Source organism: Phocoena sinus, chromosome X (genome assembly GCF_008692025.1).
Source record: "Phocoena sinus isolate mPhoSin1 chromosome X, mPhoSin1.pri, whole genome shotgun sequence".
Taxonomy (NCBI): domain Eukaryota; kingdom Metazoa; phylum Chordata; class Mammalia; order Artiodactyla; family Phocoenidae; genus Phocoena; species Phocoena sinus.
In genome coordinates this window covers 86,038,749-86,058,735 of record NC_045784.1, presented here as the reverse complement: position 1 = coordinate 86,058,735, position 19,987 = coordinate 86,038,749, and the positions used below count along the sequence as shown (strand labels likewise).

Sequence of the window (19,987 nt, the reverse complement as noted above, 5' to 3'; positions counted from 1 at the left end):
ATCATCAATTTCTTTTTGTATTTAAACATTGTTTTATTTGCATTATACAGTGGTGATCACAAACCATTCACTGGAAAAAACAGTGTTCTCAACTTCTCATGCAAGTAGAAGCCTCAACAATATCTTGGATACATGTGTCTTTAACCACTGTTTTACAGGTATTATAGCATGGTAATCACATCCATTCAGTATAACACTGTTCTCAATTTCTCCCACAAGTAGCATTCTTCGAAACATACAGGTCTTTAAACGCTGTCTTACATGCATTATAGCATGGTGATCACATCCATTCACCAAGATAACACTGTTCTTAACTTCACCTGCAAGTAGCATTCTCAGAAACATCTTATACATCTTTTCTTTTCCTACTAGTGTAGACCTCTTATTTTTTTAATAAAAACTGTATATATTTAAGATGCACAACATGATAATATGATATAATCAGCCCTCCATATCCATATGGATATGGATAAGATGCACCTGTGGATTCAACCAACCACAGACAGAAAATATTCGTTTAAAAAAAAATTCCAGAAAGTTCCAAAAAGCAAAACTTGAATTAGCCACACAAGACAACTATTTACATGGCATTTACATTGTATTTACAACTATTTACATAGTGTTTACATTGTATTAGGTATTATAAGTAATCTAGAGATGATTTAAAGTATATAGGAGGATGTGTGTAGGTTATATGCAAATATTACGCCATTTTATCAAGGGATTTGAGCATCCTAGGATTTTGGTATCCGCAGGGGGTCCTGGAACCAACACCCGGAAGATACTATATACCTATATATAATAAAATGACTACTACAGTCAAGTTAATTAACATTTTATCTCCTCACATAGTTACCATTCTTTGTGTGTGGTAAGAGCACATGAAATCTATTCTCTTGCAAATTTCCAGTATTCTATACAATATTACTAACTATAGTCATCATGTTGTACATCAGATCTCTAGATTTATATATCCTACATAACTTCAACAATATATCTCATCAATTCCTACCCCATCATTCTGTGGAGAAGAAAGGAAGCAGTGATGGCAGGTAATGAATCACAAGAATAAAAATCTCTGCTTTCCAGTCTCATGGTATCTTGTTTTTACTCCTCTCTTCTCCCCTACTCCCATCCCCCAACCCTTGTAAAGTTTACAACAGTCTGACCGCTAACACTTTACACATGTACCAAATTCAAAGGGAGAATTCAATATAGACTCTATTCTTACTTCCCAGTGACTTTTCAATTACTAAAGAGTCCAAAGTCCCTTTGTACCTAATTATGACATTTCTAGCACACCTGCCCCTCAATATGTATTTCAACTTAGCAAAAGAGCTACATATAAAGATCTGGTAGTGATGGTGGATATCACAGAAATAACTAAAAGGAGAAAAGCAATTAATGAGGCTACATATAATGTCACCAAATTCCAGCTCAACAGAAAAATGAAATTAGACTAGAAAGCCAGAGATTATTTTTTAAATTGTTACATACAAGTTTCTAACTCTGAGGCATGCATTTTGAAACATGCATGCATTTGCAATAAGACCTGGCAAACATCACGAAAACCTTCTAAACATTAATTTCTGAGATATCAAAAAAGAAAAGAGAAATTCCAAAATAGAAAACATCTGTACATTCTATACATGTTTTAAGGGGAGAAGGGATAGATAGAATTGTTCTCGATAAACACTAATCAGTTAAATATGAATTCCTAGAAATTTGTCAAAACCAATTTGAAACCACTTAGAAGAAGACCAATTTTATTAGGTCAAATTTAACTTTGTAGGAAAACAAAGAGAACTAATCAGGTAAAAATAGAGAACTAGGGACTTCCCTGGTGGCACAGTGGTTAAGAACCCGCCCGCCAATGCAGGGGACATGGGTTTGAGCCCTGGTCCAGGAAGATCCCACATGCTGTGGAGCAACGAAGCCCATGCACCACAACTACTGAGCCTGTGCTCTAGAGCCCATGAGCCACAACTACTGAGCCCGCGTGCCACAACTACTGAAGCCCATGCACCTAGAGCCCGTGCTCCGCAACAAGAGAAGCCACTGCAATGAGAAGCCCGTGCACCGCAACGAAGAGTAGCCCCCACTCACCGCAACTAGAGAAAAGCCTGCACGCAGCAACAAAGACCCAACACAGACAAAACTAAATAAATAATTTTTTTTTAAAATATAGAGAACTAAAATTCCTGGAAGTCATATACTGAATTTGGCTAGTAATGTGTTGTCTCTCTCTCTCAGACACACACACCTGCAAACATGATAGGGTATGCACAAAGGAACCCAATATGCATGGGCTAGAAAATGGTATATAAAGTATTCAATTTTGATAGTTGTCTTAATTTAAAAAAAAAAAAGGAGAAAACCCAGTAGCAGTGTGGTGCAGCATAAACACTAGAAGGGGAGTTAGGAGATCTGAGTTCCCCAGTTCTAGCTCTGAGATTAAGCAAGTCTCTTTAACCACTCTGGGCTTCAGTTTCCGCACCTTTAAAATGAGAATGTTCAAGGGCTAAAATACTCTCTAAGTCTAAATTTGGGTGAGGGTAGGTAAAAAGGTTCTTCTCAAGTAAAAAGAATAATAGACAGATATTATTTCTTTCTAAGAATCTCTCCCCACTGCCATTACAAATGAACTTAGAACAGAAAAGGAAGCATTGGCACAAAAGAAAAAGCATCTTGACTATTAAGGCCACAGAGACTGGAATGGAGACAGTATCAACAGGGACTTGCCATAGATAAGTGAACCTAAAGGCAGTAAAATAGACCAAGTGATCTCTTAATGTGCCTTCTGGCAACACTATTTAAATTATTATCTATCCTTCCTAAGAAAAATACTAAAAATGGCTCCCATGTATTGGGTGACAAGAATCCATTTTATTGGGGCTTCCCTAGTGGCGCAGTGGTTGAGAGTCCACCTGATGCAGGGGACGTGGGTTTGTGCCCCGGTCCGGGAGGATCCCACATGCCGCGGAGCGGCTGGGCCCGTGAGCCATGGCCGCTGAGCCTGTGCATCCGGAGCCTGTAGCTCCGCAACGGAAGAGGCCGCAACAGTGAGAGGCCCGTTTTATTTGTAAAGATATGTGATAACTAGCCATTTTCAGCATATGCACATAGAAACTTTTAGTTCATAAGGTAGTCTGAACACAAGAAAGGCCCATCTTATTGATATAATCTTATCAGATTGGTTTTATGAAGAGAATAGGAAAAATATATAGTTCTTTAACTGCAGCTGATTCCAATCAACAATCTAATTCAAAGTCTGAAAGGCAAAACAAATAGCAAACTGAAAAATTTACCCCCTTGACATACCAAATTTGCCACTGAGTGCCACATTTAATAGAATGTCGATTCCTTCTGGAGCTAAGCCATTCTTCCATGCCACATTTTCCACAGTTTTCAAGTGTTTCTCCAAGGTTTTATCTTTACTCTGTGAAGTTTTAATGGGACCTGGAAGAGGAACAGTATTAAATAGTGAGGATTTTAAAACTCTCTCACTCCTCAGCCTCAACAGTTACAAATTAGGATTCTTCAAAGGAATAGCTTTATGTACAAGATGTCTTCCTAAAAACCCTTCAAAGCCTTTAAAACCCTTGAATACTTCACAGCAAAGCAGGAAAACTGAATCCTGCCCTGGCTTCTCTGCTCTAAACTAACTAAAAGCACTGAACTTAGACTAAGCTGTTTCAAAAACTAGGGAAGTGGTTCCCAAACTTTGCTGCACATTGGAATCACCTAAGGAGCCGTTAAAAATCCCAATGCCCAGCTTGTATCCCATACCAATAAAATCAGAAAGTCTAAGAGTGGATGCCAGGTACCAGTGGGTTTTAAAGATTCTCGGGAAATCCCAATGTGTAACAGTTTGGAAACCACTCTGCCAGGAACATGCTTTGTTGCTATATCCCTAGTACCTAGCATATTGATACGTAGTAAGTGCTCAATAAATGTCCATTAAATAAACAAAAATCACAAATGAGCAAAAATATGCTTTCCTTTAAAAATCCTTAAGAAAAAAAGTCTGATATTTTTAAAGGAATAGGACTTAACATAAGGAAAACAATCTGTCTTACCTTTCTCAAAGTATGTCAGTGCTATTTGCAGAGCGCCTTCTGCTTGATCATCAGCATGTTCATAATCTTCCACTGGATTGTTTTGTCCATGTTTCGAGATGCTCTTTGAGTCACTTAGGTCCTCTGTTACTTTCCAGGCTGAGAGTCTAGTCTGATAGCTAATACTACCTTGTGAAGTCCTCTTTCGTGCCTGAGAGTTCTTAACTTTCCTTTGAAGTGACATTACTGCAGGTGTTCTATACAGAAACAAGTGTCAAGTTACCATTAACCAGCCAAACTGTCCCTCCCTTTTTACTCCACAAAGACAGGGATCACACATGCCTGTATTCCCACATTTAGTACAGAGGACCTAGCATACAAGTACACAATAAAAAAACTGACAGCAATCCAGGCAACAAAATCTATAGGTTAACTTTCTCAAAAATCCCTTGACCTAAATAGGAACAGAAATGACTCTCCAAGGTAACATTCACTAGCTGGCCTTGTGAGGGGAAAAAAACAGTAAGAGTACAGGCAACATAACAAATTCTCTTAAAAGGGCTATATCACATAAGTGAGTCCAAAACTAATCCATCTCATGAACTCAATGTTACTTTCTCCACTCCTATTTTTCTCCACCCTGCCTTGATTTTGCTTTTAATCTTTAATGCTGCCTGCTTTGTCAGTGCCAAGTTAAAGACAAACTGGTGGCCAAACTAAGCATTTTCAGGACATAATTCACTTATTCAATAAATAATTACTGAGCATCATCTACAATATATGCCACGCACAATTCTACTCACCAGGGATAAAATAACAAAACAGTCAAGGTCTGTGCTCTCATGAAACTTATGGGGGTGGAGTGAAGAGGAGCTGTGAGAGAGTCAATAAATAAGTAAATAATAGTGAACATAATATACAGTGATGTCATAGAAAAGAGGTGGGGATGAGAAGCTACTTTGGAATAAGTGTTCAGAGAATGCCTCTCTGATGTGACCTGTAAGCTGAGATTTGAATGCCAGGAGGAACCAACCATGTTAAGAGCTGGTGGAAGGGTATTTCATGGAGAGGAAAGAACAAGACATGCTAAGACCTTAAAGCAAGAGCTCTGTGTGTTAAAGAAACAGCAACAACACCAGTAAGAGGCAAGGGTCGGTGGGGGTAGTAGCATGAAAGAGGTACAGAGTAGTAGGAGACGAAGTCAAAAAGGCAGACAGCGACTGCTATATTGGGGCTTGTAAGCCAGAACAAGGAATTTGGTTTTTAAGTGTCATAGGCAACTATGGGGGAAGGGAAGACTGTTACAGAGGGGAGTGATACCATCTGATTTATGTTTTAAGATCATTTTAGCTGCAGTCCGAAGAATAGAATGTTAGGGGTGCAGGAGTGGAAATAGACAATTAAAAGGGTCTAGCAAAAGTCCAGAAGAGATATGACTGCAATCTGAACCTGGCCTAAGGTGTAAATGGTAGGAAAGGTAGAAAATGATGGTATTTGTGAAATGTTTTGGAAGGAGACTGGGCAAGGCCGTAATAAAGGAATTAGATGTAGGGAAAAAGAAAGAGAGGAAGCCAGAATGACTTCTAAGTTTTGGGCTTCAAATAGGAAAAACTAAGGGAATGGTCGTAATGACACTCAACCCCACCTCCCTAGAACAGATGAGGCAGGAGCAGAAGAGCAATATGCATGCCTAACCCACCGAGAGGTTCCAGGTTCCGAGTTGTTTTTTTGGGTCCTACGAAAGAAGGGCGGGCGAGCAGCTTCTGGCCCTTTCCAGTGGAACCGTCCCATCGCTCCCCAAGGACCCCCTTTCACAGCCTGCCCCAGCAGGGACCGAACTTGGCCGCGACAACTGACCCATTGGGCAGATTCCCGTTCTGGGGGAAAACCCGACACCTTGTAGGACAGTCTTACTCAGAAGTCAGGAGATTGATTCCCTTCGGCCTCGGGGATCCCACTTTGCCCGGTGTTTAAAAGCACCTCACCTAAAATACTCCTCAGTCCCAAAGCCTCTGGAGTCCAAACGTCACCTCCCGGATTCAAAAGAGCGGGCTCCGCCCCGCGCATGCGCTTCCGAGGCGACACAGGGGGCTTCAGGGCGGAGCCGCGCGCTCTACTGAAGCCTGATTGGTTGGGTCACAGCTCAATGGCGCGAGGCGGCGCGCGCGCCCACGCTGACGCAAACGCAATTCCGCAGAGCCGCCGGCCACACCCGCCAGGCCCGGGTACGCCCGGCTAGCGGGCAGTTGCTGCTGAAATCAGCCGATTGGCTGATGTTCCCACTGTTCTAATATTGTTCCCATTCGTCACTGTGCCTAAAACGGAACAATTAGTGTCTCGGTTCTTGAGTTTAACAAGACCAATTACAGTGATCCATTTGCTCAGATTGACCCCAAATGTCGGGCTTTGAATCTGTAGGAAAATATGAAACTGCAAACTTCTCAATAAAGGCTGCTTCTCCCATGTTGGGCAAGAGAATTAGGTTAAAGGGTCTGACACCTCTGAAGCTGTCGCTAGGAGGTGGGAGGAAAGGACGGCGGCTGAATTTGCCCTCCTTTTACCGAGGATGGGCACGCATACCTTCTAGAGTATGCTGGAAACGTATGTCCTGAGCCAGATGTGGCATCTTGTAGGTAGCCGGCCAGTCAACAAGTAAAGATTCCTAACTTTGAGGAATCGATGGACCTTAAAGAAACTGGCTAAAACAGCAGCAAGGGCTTAGTCTGAGACCTGAACTTAGTCCCTAGTTTAATCTCTTACTAGAGTAGGAACTGGAGAAGAAAGATAAAAATTTAATGACTCTCACTGATTTTTTTGAGGCCAAAATATACCCATAAACTATAGGCAAAAGTGTGGGAGGGGGCTTCCCTGGTGGCGCAGTGGTTGAGAATCCTGCCAATGCAGGGGACATGGCTTCGTGCCCCGGTCCGGGAAGATCCCACATGCCGCGGAGCGGCTGGGCCCGTGAGCCACGGCAGCTGAGCCTGCGCGTCCGGAGCCTGTGCTCCGCAACGGGAGAGGCCACAACAGTGAAAGGCCCGCGTACCGCAAAAAAAAAAAAAAAAAAAATAGAAGTGTGGGAGGAAACTTTGCAATCTTGGGGATGAAGAATCAGACTAAGTTGATGTATTTGGGAAAGACTACAGCAAAAAATGATTATTTACCACATCTTACATTGTTTTCAAAGTACCTTCAAGAAATCATATTTAATCATGCATGAGAACTAAGTGTTCAACATTTACTATGATAGCTGATCTTCCTATCTAGTAAAACTGAAAATTTCTCGAGTCATTTTTAATAATCATTTCATACTCAAATGTAAATTGGAAAGAATTTTAAGCCTTCAATCCCCTTATTTTTGTAAATGAAATTGGGACCCTGAGTGGTAAAATAACTTGCCTAATGTGACAGGTCTGTGGCACTGGAATTTGTGCCAGTTTGTGGATGCATATATAGTGAGACACTGGCTCAGCTTTACTTAATATACCTGCAATTATTTCTGAAATCATTCTTCTACTTTCCCTTGGCATCACCTAATAAAGCAGAACTCCCCAAACCTGGGAACTGTATTGAGATCTAATTTTGTGGCTTTCTGTCTTATGTGCTGACATCACAGAAGTGTGAGGAAACTTAAATGAGATTGGAAAGTTAGTAACCTCATTAGTATATTAAGTTATTGTACTCCCCCTTCTCTTTATTCTCCTCCCTCATCCACTCAAAAATAAGACAACCTGAATCCCATGACATGACCCTTTCTTTCCAGATTTTCATTATTTGTCCAGACCATTTCCTCCAAACTTCAAAAATTTTTATTTTGAAAGAATGAGAGAAATAAGACAGAGGTATCAATCAACAAGAACAATGATATCGAAGAAAATACAGTAATTTGTACTCCCCCCACACACAACACTCCCACCCCTTTCCCTATCCCTGGCACAATAATATTAAAACCATCAAAGCACATCTAACAAGGAGAAGCAGCAGTACGTAATGAAGAAAGCAAATTTTCATACTGCTCAATCCAACTAACCTATATCAAATGCCCTTCCCGGGCTTCCCTGGTGGCGCAGTGGTTGAGAGTCCGCCTACCGATGCAGGGGACGCGGGTTCGTGCCCCGGACCGGGAAGATCCCACATGCCGCGGAGCGGCTGGGCCCGTGAGCCATGGCCGCTGGGCCTGCGCGTCCGGAGCCTGTGCCCCGCAACGGGAGAGGCCACAACAGTGAGAGGCCCGCATACCGCAAAAAAAAAAAAAAAAAAAAAAAATGTCCTTCCCCCAGCTAAACTCAACTCACTGGAATGATAAAGAGGTGTAGAGGAGACAGCTGTGGGGGTAACTTGGATCTCTGCTTACACTAGCAAAGCTCAGTGAAAATTCAATAGGAATAGTGAATCTGTTTGGCAGAGAAACACTGGATACGGCTCCTCTGTCAAATTTCAGATGATTTAAGAGAACAGCTAGTTTGAGATTCACAGACCTCTAACGGGACTAATCCTCGCTCCCTCAACCACAACAGTGGAGCAGCTGCCAAATCCTCGTTAGCTGCTGAGAATAGTGGAAGTGAGGCAGCGTTTGGCTTAAGAAAATCCAAAAAAGATGTCCGATATAAAGTTTACTGTTTCAGTTTCCAAGTGTGAGTAAAGGAGCTTAGTAGGTTGGGCTCTGACAAAGGCAAGGTGAGACTTCCAATTTTATCACTTGAAGAATTAGATTATCTATTGACTGCACATTTCCCTTATTTTAATTAAACTCACTATGGAGTATTTACAATTTAAACAACTGTTAACGTAGAAGTTAATTCATTTTATATGTAACTCAGTGTCTCAAATTGAAGGAAATTTTTCCTAAAGTGGTAGGTTTAAGTTTTCAGCTTAATCTAGTGAGGGATTCCTCCATCCCATGGGAATACATAGTTTGTTTTATACCAAGAAGTAGCATTCTCTTTATAGGAGATTTATTTTATTCTGCCTTCACTAGAATCGGCCGATAAAGGGAAGGATACCTATGCAGGATTAGTTCAAGATCAGAGCCTTCTCCTTCGCACGTGTGTGCAAACACGCAAACACACACACACAGTAAGTAACATTTTCCCACACTTAATCTCACAGTCACATGCTTGCTGGAGTCCATCTCACAAATACACTTCAGTAGTTAGCCATATACATGTACATGCAGCAAGATGTGAGAGTTGCCCCAGAGTGATTAAAGGTGGTGCACATACATCTATGTGGGGAGGTCATTTTAGGGTATAGGTGTACACAAGCCAATAGGGCCATTAATTTGTAGGTTATATTTGTCCCTTTTCCCCCAAGATAAATAAATCAAATGAAAAACACACACTGACATCTTCCTGGGTGTCATGGAGGCAACTGCCTGGAAGGTCCACTTTTTTGCACTTCCGCTTTCCTACGACAATTTCATTTTGCCCTGAGGGGCCTTCTCATATAAGGATGGCTGCTCCTCAGTATTTCCCGCATTGCCGGTACTCCCCGCATTCCCTGGCAGCGAGGATTTCTTCTCAGAGGACCGGTCTTCGGGCTTTCGGGCAATCAGTAGGCGGCAGGTGAGCAGGATGCCGAACACCAGGGCATGGGCGTAGCGTTTGAGAGGATCACCGACTAGCTGGTGGAAGAAGAGCACAGCCAACACCAGCAAAAGTAGGAAGAAGTTGGCCACATCTTTGGGACGCCCAGGCACAAGGGTCATGACAATGCCACAGGCCACCTCAAGAGCACCAATGCTTTTGCGGAGGAGAATGGAATTGATCCCCATTTTCTTCAGCAGAGGGAGGGCTCGGACATAGCTCTTGTAAGCACGTTTCTAGAGTGGAATACCATAAGGAAATCGCTGCATTAACCATGGTTTTAACATTAGAATGAAGAAAACACAAGCAAGGTCCTTCTTCCCCACCATTCCCTTTCCACACCAGCCAAGCGTGTCATAGTCTTTTTTTACTGTGCCCCCTAAATAAAAGCCTTGTAATTAAGGAAAAAAGCAAGCAATCTGTTAAGATCCCTGTGGTTTAAACCTTAGTAACAGCACCAAAGGTAAGAGAATTTGGCTTTATAGTTTAAAAAAAATTTTTTTTGGGGGGGGGGCCCACACCATGTGGGCGGGATGCGGGATCTTAGTTCCCCAGTCAGGAATCAAACCCATGCCCCCTGCAGTGGAAGCACCTTTTATTTAAAAAAATTTTTTCTGATCATAAATCATAAACAACATTAAGAATTTAAAAGAAAATTCACTGGGCCCATAAAAACTGGTACTGATTAGCCATATCCACATTTTCTAGTGCCTACCTTGTCCAAACCCAGATGCATATGAATACCAACAAAAATGAGACAAGGCGGTAAAGCCTAATTTGGACTTCCCTAATTTGGAATCTGTGTTAATTCAAAAAAGAGCTGAGTTGGAATTTACATTTGTGGAATCTGTAAAAATAAAAAAAGTGTGTGCTAAGCAAACAGAAAAATTTAAATGTATGCAAATGTTAGCCCCTTATATATCTTTAAGATATGGTAAGACAAAAATCGTTCTTATGATGATTGAGATAAATCCCTAGGATTTTACAAGACACTACTTTGATTAGCCTGGTTCAAGTTCATTAATTTTAATTCAATAAACATTTATTGAATACCTATTATGGATTATGTGATGGAGATATAGAGATGGATAGGGTCAAGAAGCTCTCAGTGTAGTGGGGGGAAACAGATGCATAAACAACATTATAAAGCAGCATGGTTAGTGGTATATAATAGAGTACTGTATAAGGTCTAATTGTAGCCCAAAGGCAGGTATCATGGAACAGAGAAGGGAGGCACTGGATATACTACAAAGTAATAGAATTATACTGACCTTAGAGTAATAGATAATCATATTTTTCATTATTCAGATTGACCCAATCCTCATTTTGTAGTAAATTGATGAGATTTTATCAAGTGTCTTTCTGGTTTTGCCCACTACTTTGTTTTCATGAAGTATCCGTTAATTCATTCAATATTTATTAAGTGCCTCCTGTGCTAGGCATTGTACTCGGTACTCCGGATACAGACATCAATCATTCAAAAGCCCTGCCTTCCTGAAGTTTGAGTTTATGAGAAGAAAAGCTATGGAAGTACATAAGTGCAATAAAGTGTTATGGGTGCTGAAATAAACTATGTAGTAGGTACAGTGGAGGCACACCAGAGTGGTCAAATCTCCCTAGATGGGGACTGAGAAAAGCTAGAGTGGAATCTTAAAAGAAGAGCAGATGTTTGCAAGATCAATAAGGGAAGGGCATCGAGGGCAGAGGAAGCTGGATGAGCAAAGGCCCTGAAGCACAAAATAGACTGGTGTGTTTCGAACACTGCCCCAGCTCAGCATAGGTTGGGGGAGGAAGGGGGAAAGGGTGAGACAGAGAAGACAGATATGAATCAGATCATGGACTGTTACGTTGTGGAGCTGGACTTTATCCTATAAGCCAGGGGAACAACATAATTTGCTTTTAAGGAAGGTCCCTCTGGAAGTAGCATGGAGGATGGATTGGAAGGGGTATGCCTGGAAGCCAGGAGATCAGGTGAGAGAACTGGACTAGAGTAATGACAGTAAGGATAGAGGGAAGGGGAGAGACTCAAGGATACTTTGAATGCACAATCAACAGGAATTGATGTCTCATTGGATGTGGACACTGAGGGAAACGGAGAAGTCAAGAATGCATCCAGAAGAAGAGGGGGATGGGGCAGGAAGGAATGAGGAACTCAATTTGGAGTTTTTTAGTTGAAGTATCTCTAAGACACCTAAGTGGAGATGTCTAGTAGGCAGCTCAATAATAGAGGTCTGGGGTAAAGATACAGAATTGACAGTTATCAGTATGCCCAGGTAGAATGTATACAGTGGGAAAATGTGTGACAGACATTTAAAAATGGGAGGAGGAAGAGAATCCACAAAATAAACAGAAGCAAGTGTGGTCAGAAAAGTAGGAGGAAAACCAGGAGAGATGGGGTCAGAGGGGCCAAAAATTTTAAGAAGAGAATAGTTAAAAGCACCAGATGCAAGACAAGTATTACAAGAATCAGGCAGAAAGCCAAGCTGACCTGTCAGGAGCATCTGGTGCTTAGAATAGTGTTCACACACTCTAGTTTGGAACAAATGTTAAGTCATTTCTCTAGTGAATGCACCTTTATTTCATGGATTAATTATCATGAGTAGCACAAGATAGTCCTTTATGAGTACTGTTTCAAGACCAGTGGTTTAGTAAAAAAAAAGAATGGATTTGGATTCAAATAGGCTTGGCTTCAAATCCCATATCTGTCATTTTCTAGTTGATGTCCCTGGGCAAATTATTTGCCCTCTCTGAGCCTCATTTTCCTGAGCAGGGCTGGGACTAAGATAAAGTAAGCCTATGTCCCCTGAGTGTAAAATTTAAGAAGGCACCAAAACACTCATTGATTAAGGTAAATAATATCCACAACAAATAAAATATCACAACTTTAAATAGAGGCAGGATCTGATTCTGCACTTGCAGAACACTGCCTCACACCTCTTCCGAATCCTAGCCCTGTCAGATCCTGTCTTTATTTACCTTTATTCACCTCTAGTCCCTAACCTGTTCCTGAGCATATAGTGAAACACAAAGTATCAGTCGTTCTTCCTCCCTCTTCCCATTTTAGGTTAAATCAGGGATTTTCAGAGAGAAATTAGGAGAGAAGTTGACAGTAGGCAGAGTAAAACCCTGGGCTGAACTGAGCTAGATCCATGTGGAGCAGAGCTGAGCCGAGGATTAGGGCATCTGGCAGTTTCCTCACTATTAACCTAGATGTCACCTGCCCACTCTCTCTCCCTCAACACTCTGGTGATGGTAGCAGGGGGACATAAGGGAAAGAAATCTAGACCCAAGAGTTTTCCTTAACACTTTTAAGCTAGGACCTTTTAAAATTAGCAACACAAAGCTCCCCAAGAGGCAGTTCCTAAATCCTAAGTGTAACCTTCTGACATAATGAACACAGGAAGCAGGATGAGTTTCTTACAGCCAGTGCACAGCCAAGATTTCCAGATGCTGACTGAATGGCTTCTGGAAACATTCCTTTTTTGCCTAGGGCTAACCACCCATCATTTAGGAATATATTTTTATCTATACTATAGTGAAATCTGTAGGCCAAATTTCAGGTCTCTAAATCAAGTTCCTATGACTTCAGTGATCATTGTTCTCTGCATTTGCTCTAACTACATATTACTTTTTCAGTTGTTTATCTAACCTCTTAAACTGCAGCTGTAGATATTTTTATGCAGCAGTTGCCTCTTTCCTTCTTTTCTCAAGAGGAAACCGCATGTGGGTAAGCCATTTCATCAAATCTTTAGTTCAAAGCTGAGTAGGTACAGATAGCATCTATTCTCCATGACTCCAGACAGGGAATGTTTAACTTGTTAGAGATGGGACTAAGCTTGGATGAGGTTTTGACAGTCTAGGAAGCCCTTTATTCTTTCTCCTGTGGAGTAGGATAGAGACATCATAAGTATCCTACTATTGCCAGTAGCAACAATACTTGGTCTGGGCCACCTCAATTCCAACAACAGAAGGGTCATGTGTCTTAAGGCTATAGTAATTAGATGTCTAACGACTTTAATTGTTCTGACAGTAAGAATAAAGGGAGTTGACTGAGTCACTCTCCCAAAAGGCTCTGGAAGCTCACTTTGTTATGTCTGTTTCTTTTTCATTGCCATGACCCAGACCCTGAAACCATAGTTTCCTTATAGGGGAAGGAAGCAGGAGACAGAAGGGTTTAGTCAAATGTTTCAAACCCCTTTAATCAAAGGCAGTCATCTAGCAATATCCTTGGGCTAAGACAAGCTAAATTCCAATTTTAGTTTTGCCCCTAAATTGCTTGCAGAAAATTACTAAGTATTTTATTACCTCAGTTTCCCCTTTTGTAAATTAAATGAGCATTTTGGAGATTTGGTCAAAGAATCATAACGTCATAGCATCAACCAAGGGCCACACACACATATTTTATCATTAATGAACCACACAATTAGAAATCCATATGTTTGCAAGCCACAGTAATTCTTTTAATGATAATAGCAATGATTCAAGCAGGTCCGTTTTTATAGTATGAGACTATATGATTCAGACATGAGTCAAAAGCATATGGAGCCTTTCTTTAGTTATACCTTTTTTCTTTTTATCATTTATTCTTCACAACACCCCAGGGGCCATGATCTCATATTAATTACATTAAACTTGAGCAGCTCACAACTGGTTTACTTTAGTTCACTTATGCTAGTTAGGTAAAAGAAAAAAAATTAGCTAATATACTGTATAATTCCATTTATATAAAGTTCAAAGACAGGTGAAACTAACTTATATTGTTGGAGTTGGGATTTACCCTTGGGGAGGTAGTAATCGGAAGGGGCCAGGAGGGAGGTTTCTAGGATGCTGGTCATGTTCTGCTTCTTGATATGGGTGCTGGTTACACAGGGGGATTCTGAAAATTCCTCAAGCTGTATACACTTAGGTGCACATTTCAGTATGTATGTTATACTTCAATACAATTTACAGGGAAAAAAGTATATGAAAGCAAAAGAGGACACTGACAAAAATATATTTTGGCTAAAAATCTCAGCCTGGTTGATATCTTAGATCATAAAGGCTACATAAGTGCTGCAAAATTTACTGTTTCAAGTATGATTTTCCTGAATCTCTATAGGAAAAATAGCCATATGTGGATCATAGATCATTTCTTAAATGCAATAATAAACCATCACATGTTTAATTGCCAAATATCCATGTGAATGAAAAACACCTTTTAAGCAGTTCTACCTTCCACTGTCACATAATGCCCACCTAAAAAGGAAGCTGGCAAACCTGGTCCTACTAACCAAGGTGGATCCCTCCCAGATCGCATCTAAGGGGAGAAGGGTCTGACTTCCACTGTCAGTCAAAAGTCGCTCTGAAACAAGCACAGCTGTTGGCCATTGAGAGGCTATAAGCTCCCTGGCACAAATGTCAATGTAGTTTAGCTTAGGATGGCTAGCTGTGTGAACTAAGCAAAGTCATTTCACATCTCAGGGTCAGTTGCCTCTCTGAGGGAATAAACGTACTGTACCACCTCAGAGAACAGTCTAAGCATCAGTAAATTACTATCTTATTATTATTATCTTAGTATTATTACCTTATCATTCCAACTATTATGTAGTTGGAAAGCAATTAAATAGTGTGATTGGAAGTATAAAAGATCACCTATGGACATTAAATAAACTGCCCAAACCTATCTGGAGTATTTTCCTAGGGCTACACAAACCCTGGGGAAATACCAGAGGGCATTTAACTATAAATAAGCAAACCATCCAAATCCACAACAAACCTTCCCTATAAGGGGATGCAAAGAAGTGGCAGAGACCTGCCCTGTCAGAGACTTGCCCTCTCTTCCTCATGGTCAAAATCCTTTAGCTTCAATGTGACAGGATTTGTGGTGTTTTCTTACTATTCCATTTGTGGCCCTTTGTGCTTACAGGATAGAACCACTGTCACAAAGAGCTGAATACCAAATTTAAAGCAAGTCAACCATTCATATGTTAAACTGCTTAGCAGCATTTGTAAGTGCTGTCTCACAATTTCAAGTGAATTAATGAAGGCATTTAGTCAGGGGAGTGGTCAGTCGTGTTGAATTCACGTGGGATTTAGAGTACTCTATAATGACACTTGCTAAATTGGGAGGTATGGAGTGACACATACCAAACAGGCTATTCAAGAGAGGCATCCGGAAATTCTGCATGGGATCCACTGTGTATTACCCAGCAGCAAGTGTGGAGTTTTCTATATTAGCTGACTGCATAGAGGTCTGTTCACCATGGCATAAGGAAATAGCATCTTGCTCTTTTACATGCCTGATTTCAATCCCTTAAACTGGCCATTTGAATTAGTCAGGAAACCACTGCGTAAAACAGAATCAATTATCATCACCTCGACCCAGAGCATTTCTTGGACACCTACCATATTCATACACTGTACTAGATGCTTCCATACGTAATGTCAGTTAATATTTACAACAACTTCCTGTGGTAGGTTGTTATCCTCATTTTACAGATGAGGAAACTGAGACAGACACTAAGAGTGTCAGGTCTTGAACCCAAACCTACATGACTCAAAGTCTGTACTCCTTCCACTAACCTTTCCTGGCTTCTCCAGTAGAGACAGGAAAGAAGTTCATAGTCATTTGTGTGTCTGGTTTTTAGCAGTGATTTTCTATGCAGGGGATAATACCTAAGCATAACACTAATGGCTTTAGAACAAGAAAAAATAGTTGACAGAAAAGCAAAAAAAAAAAAAATTCTAAATTTGAAAAATTGGTTTCGAAGTAAAATGAAACCCCAAAATATGGGATTGGGGCAGTTAAACTGGTACCAAAAAAGGAGAAAAAATGTGCCAGATATTTTCAAGAATCGGTTGTAAGTTCTGACATCCAAAAAAGCAGTTGTAACCATTAATGACTCCTCTACTGGGAATACTGAGTCACAGACTTGGTTTCTAACCTCTGCTCCAACAGCAGCTTACCCTAGGATCTTGGATAAGTCGTTAAACTTGCTCTGTTTCAGTTTATCCATCAGAAAAATAAGCATAACTTTAAAAAATAAATCTACCTCACAGAGATGTTTTAAAGAATAAACAACAAGAGCAACAACAACACCTTGAGATTTTATACAAAAAGCCACTGCAGTCAATACATGACTAACTCCATCAATGCAGAGGAATCACTCCTAAATGCAAAACAGAAAATCCCAGAGAGTCATTCCAGCTGATCTCTGGTTGGGCAATAAATGGCTTCTGAACTGCATCATCAAGAGCCAACCAGAGAAATCTGAAGGGTGGTGACAAGCCAAGACAATGCTACAATGACTCATTCATTCACCCAGCCACTCAACAAATATAAACTGAGCAACTTCTTTGTACTAGAACTGAATTGTCCCCACTCCCTATGGATTCAACAATAAAGCTGGGCCGGCCCAGGCACTATGCAGTGGGCCCTATGCCAGAAAGCCATCTCTAGCCTGGGGCCCAATGCTCAATGCAGGAGGGGACCCTGGAAAACGGCGGTCTGAAAATCCTCAAGCTTCATGCTACTGTGAAGTTTACCTCCCAGCTAGATATAGTTCTTCCATTGCCTCCAGATGCCCCTGAGCACAGAAGCACGGAATTGTGCATACATACACACACACAATGGTTCTGTACTGCTGTATTAGATTATACCTATTTAAATATGTTCCTTTGTATGATATGGAATCTTCATATATTTCTTCTGCCTTTCATTAAACTGTAATAGACAGCTCCACGCCCTAGGAAGAAACCTACTGCAAACCCATTTGTGGCTGGTCCTCCTCATGAGCTCCTGCCAAGCTGATAGAAAGCTTCCCGGTGACTCCATCTTAGTTGGATTGCCTGCAAAACCTAACACTGTACTTAGGGTGCAGCTTGGGAGGCCTCTAAAGCAGCTGAGCAGGATATAGGGAGACAGGGAGTATACTGAAGAAGGGTACTATGTCCCTAAGGCAAGGGAAAGTTTAAATATATCCAAGGCACACACACAAAAACATATAAATGTATGCATATATGAAAAGGAAAGAAAAGAGCATATGCATTTATTTATAATCTAACGCCAAACTACCGCTGCCAAGACAAAAATATAGTGGCAATTCCCCTCCACCCTTTCCCTCTGCCTTTGGTGGCTTCTGCTACCCCACTTCCCCTCCCCTTCCCAATGCAGGCTGCCTTGGATACTCATTTTGACCTGATTTCAATTCCATCTGGTCAAATGTTCTGGGAGGAGGGAAAGGGGGAAGGAGAAACACATTAGGATTTGCAACTGGGGCTAGACCTTGGCCCCTGAGTCCCAGCCACCCTCCCCGACACCAAGGTGATCCTGTGGTGAGAGAGACATGGGAAACACCAGCTCAAACCCTGAGACAGAAGCCAGAGCTGCCTGCAAACATTTCTGAGCGTCTACAATTTGCCAGACTCCATCCACTTGCAGCTCACGTTGAGGGCCTCTGGAAGGCTCCGCAGTGAGCTCCAGGAGAGCTATTTATTCCTGTCAACTGTCAACGTGTGGGTCTATTCCTCCTTGCGTTAGCCCTAATGGGGAATCCCTCTTGTCTTTCTTCTCTCTCTCCTGTTCCTCCCCTAAGCTCTTTTCCTCCTTGACCTTGAGAACCCATTAATGGGCTCCCTCCCATTACTGGCAGCCTGGCAAAAGCAATGAGAAGCAGGTTCTCTTCAGCTGGGGCAGGGAAATGAAGAGGCAAAGTGACAGGGGGAGAAGTGAGAGCGGAAGTGCTGGAAACATCCCCTGCCATCACCTCGTACTCCACAGCATAGGAACAAGTCCTCTTCACACCCAACTGTGGAGAGCAGCCCAGCCCCCAGGTTGCAGAGGAGATGTTTTGGCCATTCACCTTCAGGTGATTCTAACTCTGCAGAGGGGAAAACCTGCAGAGGGCCTGGCCCTGGGCATCCACGGGAGACAAGGTGGGGATTAAGGACTATTTTTCAGGAGAGGAAAAGCAGACTTTGCAGATTAGCCCATATACAAAACAAAATAAAACAAAACATCCAGCCCTCCCTTGAGAGAAGGGGAAGAAGCAGGCTCTCTGTGACCTTTATTTGGGTCAAGTCGGCTTTGTCTCAAGGATATAGACACACGCCCAGGCGGCTAGGGGAACACCATCGGCTCTCCGCCAGGGATGAGGAATACCTTCCCCGCCCCTCTTTCCTCCTTGCCTTTTGTTCTTCCGCAAGATAAATAAACTCTCCAGCTTGCTAAACTCTTAGCTCCAAGGGAAGGAATCAGACTTGCAGACTGGCTGCCGGGACTTTGGGTGTGCTGGAAGGAGGGGAGGGCTCCTGCCAATGACAGGTGTTACGCAGGTCTCAGCCCTCCGGTTTACTTGGGGGTGGGGGTACTCACTGGGCAACCCCTCCCCCAACTGGCATTCAGTGGCTCCAAAACAGTTGCTCCCGGCATAGCCTGCAAATAAAATCGCTCTCATCCAGCTGCTCCTTCCCAGCTGCAAAGTTGTTGGGGAGAAGGGAGGGTCCGGGGTGGGGGTAGGGGTGAAAGGGCTGGGACCGTGGACCGGGAAGAAGGGGAGAGGTACTCGCCATCCCTTGGGGGTGCGCTCCTCATCACCCGTTTGCTTCACTTACCATCTCACTGTAGGCATCCTTGCTGAGCCTGGGGGTCAACTTGATAGTCCCCATGAAAACAAAGAAGAGTCCCAGGGCCACTGAGAGTGCCACGACGGTTACGGTTCTAGGGGATGCCATGGGGTCACCAAGGCAGGTCCCGACTAACACTGCTGCTTTGCGCACCCTAAGGCGCAGGCACTTAGCACAGAGAGAGCTGGAGGGACGCTGCGGAGGCAGCAGGCAGCTAGAATGACAAAGGGAGAGCAGGGAGCTCGAGGGAAAAATTGAGAGACCGAGATTCAACCTCTCTCACTACAACAATCGCTGGGTCCTAATGCCCTACGGTTGCTCCGCGCTGGCCAAAAGCACAGTCTCGATATTAAATGAAGTCCTAAACTGAGGTGGAAACTTCAAGTCTTAAACGGGGGAAAAGGTAGGTTACGCTTCGAGTTCAGTCCCTGGGCTGCCTCTGCAATGAGGAATTAAGGAAGACGGTTCTATCACTTCGCACCAGGAGTGCTTTTTATCTGTATAGTCCTTTAATTATTCACCCCCCTTTTCCAACCTCTCCCCTTCTCTCTCCTTTTCCTTTCCCTCAGTCAAAACATTAGTCCTCAGAGTTGGTGGTTTCTGCAGTTGGTAACACTCGAGGATAAATCTGCAAAGTTGTCCAGCTTGATTGCTGCCAAAGAAGGCTTTATCTTCCTCTTCCTCCAAAACCTTTCATGGCTCCCATTGCCCAGTGGTTAACTCCAGAATTTTAAAATTGGC

The 19,987-nt window shown here is 42.3% G+C and overlaps 2 protein-coding genes across 7 annotated transcripts in view; both read right to left on the bottom strand.

Annotated features, from left to right (window-relative positions):
* Nucleotides 1-6,108, bottom strand: part of CENPI (centromere protein I) — a 48,097-nt gene extending 41,989 nt beyond the window's left edge. For 3 of the 6 annotated variants that reach the window (XM_032620825.1, XM_032620829.1, XM_032620830.1), the window contains exons 1-4: nucleotides 6,044-6,108; nucleotides 4,862-4,931; nucleotides 4,080-4,315; nucleotides 3,322-3,459 (exon numbers count right to left, since the gene is read on the bottom strand). In XM_032620825.1, coding sequence (XP_032476716.1) covers nucleotides 3,322-3,459; nucleotides 4,080-4,302 — 361 coding nt within the window. In that variant the 5' untranslated portion in view covers nucleotides 4,303-4,315; nucleotides 4,862-4,931; nucleotides 6,044-6,108. Of the gene's footprint in view, nucleotides 1-3,321; nucleotides 3,460-4,079; nucleotides 4,316-4,861; nucleotides 4,932-5,757; nucleotides 5,819-5,972 lie in introns of those variants that run through there. The other 3 variants (XM_032620826.1, XM_032620828.1, XM_032620827.1) reach the window with 3 other exon arrangements.
* Nucleotides 6,109-7,844: 1,736 nt separating this feature from the next.
* On the bottom strand, nucleotides 7,845-19,464 carry TMEM35A (transmembrane protein 35A). The gene is made up of 2 exons (XM_032619854.1): nucleotides 19,235-19,464; nucleotides 7,845-9,879 (listed from the first exon to the last, which is right to left on the bottom strand). The coding sequence occupies exons 1-2, from the start codon at nucleotides 19,352-19,354 to the stop codon at nucleotides 9,466-9,468; spliced, it is 534 nt and encodes a 177-aa protein (XP_032475745.1). The 5' UTR covers nucleotides 19,355-19,464; the 3' UTR covers nucleotides 7,845-9,465.
* Between the last annotated feature and the right edge of the window lie 523 nt (nucleotides 19,465-19,987).

Bases quoted from the DNA above. Each gene is read 5' to 3' on its own strand.
- TMEM35A (XM_032619854.1), bottom strand. From the start codon at position 19,354: ATGGCATCCCCTAGAACCGTAACCGTCGTGGCACTCTCAGTGGCCCTG. The intron at 9,880-19,234 runs GTAAGTGAAGCA...ATTCCACTCTAG, and splicing joins AGGATGCCTACAGTGAGATG to AAACGTGCTTACAAGAGCTA.